This window comes from Delphinapterus leucas, chromosome 19, assembly GCF_059928025.1.
Source record: "Delphinapterus leucas isolate spDelLeu-1000000601 "Yukka" chromosome 19, BTC_Dleu_Yukka2, whole genome shotgun sequence".
Taxonomy (NCBI): domain Eukaryota; kingdom Metazoa; phylum Chordata; class Mammalia; order Artiodactyla; family Monodontidae; genus Delphinapterus; species Delphinapterus leucas.
In genome coordinates, this window is record NC_143147.1 from 38524039 (window position 1) to 38535704 (window position 11666).

The window sequence follows — 11666 nt, forward strand, 5'->3', positions numbered from 1 at the left end:
TGAGCTTCTGTTAAGCACATTTGTATGATGCTACATATTCTATTATAGGGTTAAGTCTGCTCAACAACAACCACCAAAAAACAGCTTCTCAGAAACATCAGATAATTATTCAGTGTCTTTTGTTGCAGTTATGTTGCTTTGCTTGCACATCATCTAAGCTACCAGAAATCTGTTTGTTTCTAGAATTTACTTGGGACACACAATTTGGGAAGAGTTTACTATGAACCCATTAAAGACCGGCATGGAAACATCCTCATAGTCACCATCAGAGAGGTGGAGATGCTCTATTCATTTTTTAATGGCAAATGGATGCAGATCTCAAAGCTGCAAAGCCAGAGGAAGTCTCTCTCAACACCTGAGGAGCCAACAGCCTTAGACATTTTACTGATAACCATCCAGGTATGTAGTCTTTTCAATTTTCCTAATAAAAATTCCAAACACACTTATTGAGGCTCTAGTGAAATGTATCAAGAGCCACTTACATATGCAGTAATGGAATGAAGAGGTCCGGAGGCATGTCATTGTTTGTATTCCACACATAGGAAAGATTCAAAAGCATCAATCAGCTCGTCACTTCTACAAGTCCCTTCCAAGGCCCTAAAAACTTCACATTCATAATTTTGTATTCCTTTCCTTAAGAAAAGCACAAAAAATTGTATCAGCTTAAGGCCCGACCAAACTTGGATTTGCCCCTAGACACACAGCTAGAAAATGGCAGAGCTGAAAGTTGAACTCAGATCTTCTGATTGGAAGCAGGCTTCTTTCTGCTATATTATATCACATTTGGAGGCAGGAGTTAGGATTCTAATGAGTGAGGGATGGGAGATGAAATAAAAGATGAGTCACCTGAGAAATAAATAGCCACCAAAATTCAAAAATCAGGAGCTGAGATCCAGTCTCTTAATCTGGATGGCAGAGCTAGGATACAAACCTATATCTTGTGCTCCTGAGTCTAGCACTCTCTCCATGCCACCACACAGCTTCACATGTTCTTATGTAAACATGGGCTTCAAGCTGTTTCTTTTTCCTTCTTTTAAATCCAGTGATGGGGATGAGTTCTATAGAGCTCTCCAGTTAGGTGGCAAAGCTAGGAGAAACAACTACCTTGAGGCCTACACAACCAATGGCGTATATCGACAAGACAGCCAATCTGGAGTAATGGGGAAGAAAGGGCTCAATCTCAGACAAACAAGCCAAACCCAAGCCTTGGCCTGGTAACCCCTCAGATCACCCTAAACAGCTAAGTAACCAGCCTGCTGACGTACTTTCATTCCCCACTGAGGGGTGGCTAGTACAATAATCTCACCTTTCTATTACTTGCTCTGGCCCAGACCAGGATAAAAGTCCAGTGTAGCAAAGGTAAGCTAATTGGTCAAAGCCAATACCTCTGGATTTGATTTCATGGAATTTGCGTTCATATGAAATTTATAGAGGGTGAGGGTGTGTGTGTGTGTATGTGTGTGTGTGTGTGTGTGTGTGTGTGTGTAGGTGGGAGCAGGGAACACAGACACATTCGTGGTTCCCCTCTTCACCTTTTATAAGTAAGTGCTAAAAGAAACATTTAAAAAATCATAATAAATGGAGCTTTTACAGGGTGACTAATACACTAATCCCCTATAGGGATAAATTGGAGTCTGGGCTACCTTTGCTCCTAGAAACACAGCACAGGCCCCAGCATGATATAATACCTGGTTTCTCCTAGACTTATTACATTAAAAATGTGTTACAGGTGCAGAAAAATTCCAATCTGGCAAAAAGTTGTTAGAGAAGGAGACCAAAAATAGAGGCAAGATCAGGTTTCCACACAGATCCAAGTGGAAAATTTACCCCCGCTGACTGGCACATTCCTGCTTGATGTCATTCCCACCCACCCCCTACTCTCCTTTTTTCTCCTTCTACTTTTTCTCTCTCCCCTCCTTCCCGTACAGGTCTTACACTGGAGAGGAAATGGGGGAATAAAACTATTAGGGCGGTATTCAGTTACTCCTAGACTTAACATTTAATTATGTCAGGAGGCAGCCCCACCAATTCAACATAGAGATAGGTCTTGGTGGTTGGCCAAAGCAGACTGGGTAATTCCCACAATTCCAGGCCACAAACCACTCTTTTTTCTCAGGGTCATAAGAGTGATGACCTCCAGGCCTTCTGATTGGAAGCTTGAGCTTCTTTCTGCTACATCACACCACATTCTGAGGCACCACTTTGGACTCAGGCCGACTGGGTATGATTCCTGACTCCACCTTTTCTGGTTATGTGACTAGAACAAGTTACTTAATTTCTTACCTCCTGTATTTCCTTCTCTGCAAAACAACCTACTTCACTGGGTTCTAATGAAGAGTAAATGAGTTAAATACATAAAGCATTAGAAGAGTAGCACAAAGTGAGTGCTCTATAAATGTTAGTTATTTTTATTATTTCTCAACTCAGAAAAATCCAACCAATGCTAGGCTCTCCCCCAGGGCACACCCAGTCCACCTCCTTCTCATCTGTACTCTCCCAGGAGACCCTAGGTACTGGCTCAGTCATTTCACTACTTCTTCAACCGTTTCGTAAGAACTAAGGAAAAATTGTATAAAGACTAAATGATCCACAATGGAGTTTTCAAAACAGATAAGGGCTTTAACAAAATCTGGGCCCATAACTAATGCACTAATCCTTTAGGGCCCCAGGGAACCTCCAGGGTCTAACCCGCTCAAATTCCTGACCCTCTCAAGTCCCAGACCTTCATAACAGGCCTCTCTCATATATCTGGAAGGGAGAGAGAAATCCTTCCCACACTTGCCTGGGAAGGAAAAGAGAGTTATTACAGACAAGTTAGAATCCCCCTGAGCAAACTAACTGGCAATGAGGGTACAGTTGACCCTTGAACAAACAACATGGGGGTTAAGGGTGCTGACACCACCCCCCCAGTAGTAAATCCAAATATAACTTTTGACGCCCCAAAATTATAATGTGAAAAAGAAATTCATATTTATTTAGAGGTATAACAATTCATGCATTGATAATAAAGAAGCAGCAGTATGACTGCTTTATGGTAGCCTAGTGTAACTGATACAATTGCTTCACAGTAGCCTATATACGCTTATGAATGGTCATAAAATTTTTATGGCATACGGTATTATAGTCACATTCATAATACAGTATTGGAAACATTGTTACTTTTTTTAAAAAACCACTTACCTGTGATGACAGCCTGATAGGCAGTTTCTCCAATTACAAGAGACAGGCATACCGTATGGTAATGTAATTCTCTGAAAGAAAAGCTATAAAACAGTAAGAAAACTAAAACATTATTAATTTTACATTAAATACTACTCACCTTTTGCCTATGTAAGGATAGGTTATCCACTTCAATACAAGTCTAGCACAACACAAGTGTACACAATATTCCACACATATATTTTTGTATATTTATTGAAATCCAGGTATAAGTGGACTCACACAGTACAAACCCATGTTGTTCAAGGGTCAACTGTGTTTCCAACAGAAAGGCCCCTCTCAGGTGCTGAGTTTCTCTGACCATAATCTTCAGGGGTCACTTCAATAACTGGAAACCTCCAGGTAAAGTTTTCTCTGAAGATTAATCTCTCACATTTGTACTACACTTTCAAGTTTATAACACTTTGTCACATCTATATCATTTGACCCTCATGAAAACCCAGTGAGGTTGAGTGGGAAATTTCTGTCCAATTCATAAATAAAGCTATGGATTTCAGGGAAGTAACTCACCAAGGTCCTATCAGCCAAAAAGGCAGCCTGTGGGACTAAGACACAAGTCTTCTGACTCCTAGCCTGGTGCCCTTCCCATTCTGCCATGCTACTTTACACACCTTCCCCATCCTTTTCTCTAGATCCTTTTTAAAAGTGTGATCCTAGACAAGCTGTGGTGAAGCTTGCCCTCCATCTCCCTCCCATCCCTGCTTTCCTTCCCTTGATCTCCTTAGGCATTTCTTGTCACCTACAAGGACCCAGTATCTTCTTCTTACACCTGAGGTGCCCAAGACCTACTATCTCTTCTGCCCTTTTCTGCTTTTCCCTGCACATTCCTGCTCTCTCTACCTCCAAGGAACCCCTAACGTGGGGATCAAAAACTACTGGAATCAGGAAGATTAATGGAAATGAGTCAACTGGGCTGGATATAAGAAACAATTGGGGTCACACAAAACTTGTTCACCAATGTTCATGGCAGAAGTATTCACAGTAGCCAAAGAGTGGAAACAACCTACATGTCCAATAACTGATGAATGGATAAACAAAAGTGATGTATTCATATAATGGAATATTATTCAGCCATAAATGAAGTACTGATCCATGCTAATACGGATGAAAACATTATGCTAAGTGAAAAAAGCCAGACACAAAATGCTACACAATTAAATATCCAGTACAGGCAAAGCCATAGAGACAGAAAGTAGATGAGTGGTTCCAGGGGCAGGAAGAGGAGGGACTGGGGAATGACAGCTAACGAATGGGAGTTTTCTTTTTGGAATGTTGAAAATAATCTGAAATTAGGTAGTGGTGATAGTTGCACAGCCTTGTGACTATAGTAAAAACCACTGAATTTCACACTTTAAAAGAGTGAATTTTATGGTATGTGAGTTATATGTCAATATAAAAAAAAGTGGAAGTAACAAAGACTATAGTAATCTGAAGAGCCCTTGTCTCATCTAAAGAACAGCCCTATTCAGCCTCAACTAATTGCAGTGGAAGAAAGTGGTCCCAATGTTGAAATATTTTTCAATTTTTAAAGAGAAGTTGAAAGTCCAGAGTTTGGGATAAAACCTCTTTATTTTTAAAAGTTAGAAAATGAGTCAGAAAATTTACCTTCTTGGCAGCCTATATAATCTTGGGCCACAGGCCACCATTTTATGACCTCTGCTAACCCTGGACAATTCAGCTTCCATACCCTATCCAACAAAACAAAAGCCCTGTAGTTATTGGAAAAGCAACTACACATTGTTCCTCTAACAAGCTCTTAGGATATCTGATCAATGAAGAGAAGAAGGGTATACCCTTCCTGGTCACTGCACCAACACAACATATTCTCTCCCAAAGGTTCAGCCCCAGACCCCCAGTACCTCTGGGCCTCTCACTTCATAGTTAATAAACATTTTTTCCGCACCAGCTAGGTGCCAGGAACTCTTCTAGGTGCTACAGGAAAAACAAATGAATAACTCAAGGTCCTTCCTTTCAAGTTCAGTCAAGGGAGGGAGACAGACTTGTACACAAATCAAGGTAATACAAGGCAGAATTAAACCAGAACCTGCTAGCAGCACAAGCAGTGTACTATGAAAACACAGACAAAGCAAGTATTAATTCTACCTGGAAATATCAGGGAAGCCGTTGTAGAAGAGGTGACATTTGGCCTAGCCATGAAGGGTAAGTTAAGTTTACCAGGTGGAGAAAAAAAGAAAGAGAGAAAGACAGGGGGCAGGGAGAAGAAAGGAAAGGGGGAGGGAAGAAGAAAGGAAGAGAGGAAAGAAGGGAGGAAGGAAGGAATTAATTAAACAGAGAATTAAATTAAATAGAGGGCATGGTACAAAAAATTAAGGTAAAAGCTGGAAAAGGAGATCCCACCCTCCCTTGAGTCCACAATGGACCTTACACAACCTTTATCATACTGGGTTTGTCTCTCTCACAAACTGAAATACGAGTTCCATGAAAAGAAGGGTCATGTCCTATTCATCTTGATGTCACTAACATCCCAGCATAATGCCTGATACATAGTAAGTGCTCGATAAAAGCTGGTAGAATGAGTGAATTCATGAATGAACGAAGAATCAAAGAAGAGAGATTAGGCTATGTATGAGGAAGGAAAAAGCAATCCATTTTGGCTGGAGATAAGGGACACAAGAGGACTGCAGTGGAAGTAGAGACTGGAAATGTAGGTTAGAGGTCAAATCAGACAATATATAAACCCACAGCCATTTGATTTGGCTTAGGGGGCCTTTCTAATGTACCTCAGATTATGTGAATAGGACAGCTTCTTTCTCTTCCCATGCATTTCTCAGGCTCCAAAAACATTCTGACTAATGAAGGCTAAATGACTATGTAAAGGCAGGAAAACACATAGTAGATGCTCAGTAATAGTCTTTAAAAAAATTGAATGGAAGAGTGAATGACTCCATCCCAGAATGGTGTTGTTTTTTACATAACCACAGTATGTTCCTAACTCACATTCTATTTGTGGTCAGTTCTGACCCCCACATGTTTTTTCTTATATTCATACCCATTCTATATTTGTACTCTTGGGTTTGGGTCTTTACAAGCACATTTTCTTATTACGTTTCAACCCTAATTATGATAGGCTTATTTTTCCAATGCATAAGGTCATTCAGAGCTTTATTACTATTTTCCAGAAAATCAAAACCACACCAAATTTGGGACCCACAAATTTGATACACACATTCTTCATTTCTTTGTCTGGAACATCAATAAACATGATGAACCGACTGGCTCTCAGGACCAGTCTCTACTGGGCCATCACTCAATATGTCCTACTATTCCCATACTATCCCCATCATCCACAAATCTTCAACCCTGATATTCAGCTTAGTAAAGTCATGCGGTCAAGATTCTGCTGATACTCTTCCCAGATTATCTAGTGAAACAGATCATACTGGAGACAACTCCCTGGTCTATGGATCTTGTTCTTTTGCTGTTAGGAATTATAGCTGTCTGTATGATCTGCCCATCACAAAACCATGTTGACTCCTATTTAGTGTCTCAGGGTTTCCTAGGTGACTGCAAATTGATTGACTGATGGTTTGTTCTCATTTTTCCCAAAGATCTATAAGTTGGTGGTCTTTAATTACTAGCGTCATTCTGTGTTTCTCCCCTTCCTGTTTCAAAGATAGGCATATTTGCCCTTTTCCAGCCTTTAGGGACTTTTCCAGTTCTCCATCACTTCTCAGAAATAATGATCTGTGGGTTTGTGGCCACATCTGCTTGTACAGCAAGCACCCCTAGGGTGCATATCGTCAAATTCTGCTGATTAAATACTTGCATTTTTCCTTCTCTCATTAACTGTTTCTCTCTCTTTGATTACCTGTTCATTTCTCAAAATGTCACCTTGACTGAACTTCCTCTAGTCAACTAATTATCTGCAATCTGTTCTGAAGAGACAAGATGAAAACATTCAGCCTTATCAATCTCCTTATATTAATAAGAATTCCCTCCTTCTTAATCGTGAAGTCAAATTTTTCTAGTCTATTTCTTTGCCAAATATCTTAAAAGTTATTTAGTCTTTGCTTTCCTATACATGCTAGTTATGTCTTCCTTCCAATTGTGACCATTCTTATTTTGTCCCTCTTCTGCTATTCTCATACATTCTGTTTTAGGGACAAGGCCTGATTTCCACATGTTGCAAACTTATTATATATAGAAACAGTACTGGGCACTAAGGAGACAAAGCAATTGGGAAAAAAAAAAAAAAAAAAAAAAGGCCCTGCCATTAATTTCATAGTCTAGTTCAAGAAAAGAACATAAAAGAAGAAAAATATAAGTTAAGTACTCCTTCCTCTGTATGCCTACATTGCCTCTATTATAAACTGGTTTCGGTATATTGTGATCATTCCTTTACTCATCTGTCTTTCTTGACCTCGTCAAAAGCAGGGATCATATAAGGTTCACCTGAAACCCCAATGTCTCCTATAGTACCTGGAACTCAATATGTTTGATAAGGACAGGACAAAGGAGACAATACACAATAGCATATGTTAGATGTTACAGATGGTTAATTCTACAGAGGAGGGGTCATTTCTTCAGAGTATACTGTCAAGGAAGACCTCATACCTTTCTGTTCCATACTGAACTCTATGTAAGTTTAAACTTGTTTTTTTCTCTTCTCTTCTGCCTTCCCTACATTTAGTGGTAGAGTTGATTCCCTCTTTTTTACCCCCTTTGAAAACTAGGCTAAACTGTGGCCTATAGAAATCCTTCCCCTATAATCAGTCTCCTGAGTCATCACTCCTACTCTGTTTCACCCCTACACTGCCCAAATGTATAAAAAGTCTTACCTACTGATATACAGGAGAGGGAGTGTCTGTATTACCAAGTATTTATTACCTGAGTTCTTGCAGTCACATAGAGAAGCAAAAGTCACGACCTTAAAAGTTCACTAGAAAACTGACCACAGAGAAAACAAACCTCCACTCAAACACCCCTCTGTGCTTAACTAGGCTGGCACTTCCTATTGCACCAACTTTATTCCGTCTCCGCTGCCTATGGAATATTGTGATGTGACAATACAATGCAAATTCCATGCAAATCTACTCCAAGGTAAACTTTTAAATCTTGTAAAAGGTACAGAACTTTGTGGAGCTGATGAGGATGACATGGAGACTAGTCAAATCACATGCAAAGGTACTGACAACTGAGAATCTAGCAATGGTAGGCCAGCTAACAACTGAAGACCACACAATGAACAAGGACTTTATAAGAGAACGACCTGAATATCAAATTTGTTTAATGCAAGGGGAAAAAAAATATATGGAGCCTTCAAATACTCTTGCAAAAATTATCCTCTTCATGATCACATTGTGAAAGTCAAACATGAGGAACAGCATTTCAGCTATCATACAATTTAGTCTAAAATGTTAACCCAAGAATCAATACTTGATTCTCTCTTCATTCTCAGAATCAGTGATTATAACTCGAATGTTAAGATAAATAAATCTATTGCTATTGCTTGTTTGATTTTTCAAGATAACAATCAAATCCTTTTTTTTCTACTTACTATAAAATTTTGATCCTTTTCCTGACACCAATTATCCTGAAATAATGAGGCTTCCTATACTGCTTTGTCAGTTTTTACACTTGCAATTTGTTTTCCCCCAGCTAAACAATAAACCCTTCAAGGACAGAAATCATGAATTCTATTTTTCTTTAGTATCTATCTGCCTCCACCACCAACCAGACCATTCCCAATCACAACCCACACACCTATTCGTGGAACAGAAATCTGAGGAAAATAAGCATGCAGAATATATTAAAGGCTGAGTACCTGACTTGGAGGCTAATTCTCCTGAAGGTAAGACTGGCTGTACCACCAACACATTCTCAACATTCATGGTGGTATCCAAGGTTTCTCACTAATTACTTAGCTACAGCTCCTTTAATTCGTGACACGGTGTACCTAAGAAATGAAAAGAGATTGCCTTTTAATGTGTTTTTTGTTTTGTTTTTCATCCTACAGGATATTCTCTCCTATCACAAAAGGAGTCATCAGCGTCTCTCTCCTGGATTATATCTGGGTTACCTAAAGCTATGTAGCTCTGTGGATCAAATCAAAGTTCTTGTTACCCAAAAGTTGCCTAACATTCTCTGCCATGTGAAGATCCGAGAGAACAATAACGTTTCCAAGTAAGTTGTGAGGAGTTTAGATTTTCCTCATGATGAAACAATGGCTACGTGATGGGTTTGCTGTGCCAGAAGGAAACTGAAATGTTACTTCTGAGTGAAGTTTCTACGATGAGATGTCCTCAGGGGCCAGCACACTGGGGCAAAGGCATAGCTCGGTTTTAACGTTAGGATAAGGAGGGCTTGTAGTATTGATTGCTGGAAGGAGTGGGCGCATTTAAAGGGGACACTATCCTTTCACTTTCCTCTATGCAACCACTGACATTCAGGTTAATGAACAGATGCCCTTTTCTTTCAGCACTGCTATTTCCAATATCTTTTCTCCACAACCTAAAAAGTCACTTGTGTAAATGGGTTCTAGTAGAGTAACTGGTCTCCCCTCAACCTTAAAGGACCCTCCCTACCCTCACTCCCCCCACCCCAACCCCCTGGCCTAAGGACTTTGTGTGTTTCCTACACTCTTTATGGTTCTCTAGGGAAGAAAAGAAGTAACAAGGCCTGACCTTCTGGAAATTGCTCTATGATTTGGCATTATGGTGAATTACCGTTAACTTTGGAAAACGTTGCCCAGTCTTGGTAATCTGACTCAGCTTTACCGCTAGCCCTCTAGTACACCTCTGAAGGTCTACTAAAATGAACTGAACTGTGTTCAACACAAAAACTAAAAGAAAAGAAAGAACAGACAAGAAAAGAAAAAGAAATTGAAAAAGAGTTTGTCAAGCTTCAGTGTACAATTTAGATCCTCAGGCTCTAGCTGCACCTACAGATTTGCTTAACCAAAGGAGACTCTAATTTGGTCATGTAAAATTTGGTCACTAAAGTGAGAAGAACTTTCTAACGGAGTATCTCACGATGTTTATTAAGTACTACTTGGTGACAATGTAGGAGATGACGATGACGACGGTCTCTTCAGAGAACTCGCTAGCTGCCATATTCTCTTCCACTTACCAACTACACCTAGACTTAAGTCTGCCATCTGGTGGCCACTTCTACAATCAGCATTAGTTATCTCCGTCCTTCCCAAGAGGCTCATTTGCGGGTTGATTTTGCAATGGTTACTTTCATCCATTTTCTAGATTTGTGCCTTAAAGGTTTAGACTCTATCTTTCAGTGGTTGTACCAACTAATTTCCATTTGCCAAGGATCCAAGTTTCATTTTTACAAAAGACTCCAGGAGCCTTCCCTCTGCCAGTTCCATCTCCCTCATCCTTAAAGACTAAACTGATTAGTGGTAGATGTTTCATGGTATTCTTCCTGGTAATTTATTTTCTAATTTGATTACAGATAATATTTTAGCAATGTGGTTCTTTAGATTTTGTGCATACTCGTGCTAGTCAGAACCCCTCATTTAGTTCAGTATCAGTGACGGAAGAAAAGATATAGTTCCCAAGCAGGTTCTCAAAGATTTCAATTATTTGTGAGGCCAACAGTATGCCCAGATTGAAGCAGGATTTAATTTTCTTTTTTTTTTTTTTCCTCTTATTGAGACAAAGGGTAGATTTTTCCATAGTCTTTTCCAGTGTGGGAATTGAAATGAAACTGATATCATGAAAACAGAAACTTTTCTAAGAGGGTAGCTGGTTAAAAGAGAGTGTATTCTGATGAAAAGCTCATGTCACAATCAATTTCATTTTCTGGCTCATAGCTCGGAGCCCCAGTGAGTATAACCCATCAGGGAGAGCCCTCAGAGGATTTTCACGAGGGTGGGAACGTATGTTAGCACCTCCTCTCTTTCCAACCCAAAACAGGAGGGCTTTCCTTTCCTCTCTAGCCTGCTCCTGAGAGCACATTGCTGCTCCATGCAGAGTTAGAAAATGTGCCAACTGAATGTGTTTAGAGATTTGTGCTAAAATACCTGTGGAAACAATGTTGCCCAAGAGGCTTTTACCTTGATCTTTTCAAGATCCTTTCAAAGAGCAGCTTTTGGGGGACAAACCAGATGTGCTTTCCTCCCACCACCATTCTTTTCCCTTCCCTTCTGCAGGACATTTGGAAAAGTTCACTAGGAAGGATTGTAGAGCATGCAGAATAAAGACACAGATGACTGGTTTGAAAGGAGGATGGAAGCAGTGATGTGTGTCCCCTGGTTCCTTTTATTGGAATTGTCTGCTGTTCCTGTTTGTGATTCTCAAGCTTTTGGAAGGGGAAGGAAACCAAAATAGTACCCACGATCACAACAGGCCAGGGTTGAAACGTGCCATGTGGTTTCTTGCCTGAGTTGGACCAGAGTCCTGTGGTTACCCAACTGCTGAATTAACCAGCAGATGCCCCTGTGGTAAAATGTAGGGTCTTAGAACTTACAGGGG

At 40.1% G+C, this 11666-nt stretch overlaps 1 protein-coding gene across 1 annotated transcript in view; it reads left to right on the forward strand.

Moving 5' to 3' along the window:
- Positions 1–11666, forward strand: part of ANKFN1 (ankyrin repeat and fibronectin type III domain containing 1) — a 138605-nt gene that overhangs the window by 93208 nt on the left and 33731 nt on the right. The window contains exons 11-12 of the mRNA XM_022552625.3: positions 184–399; positions 9197–9363. Of these exons, the coding sequence (XP_022408333.3) occupies positions 184–399; positions 9197–9363 (383 nt within the window). The remainder of the gene's footprint in view (positions 1–183; positions 400–9196; positions 9364–11666) is intronic.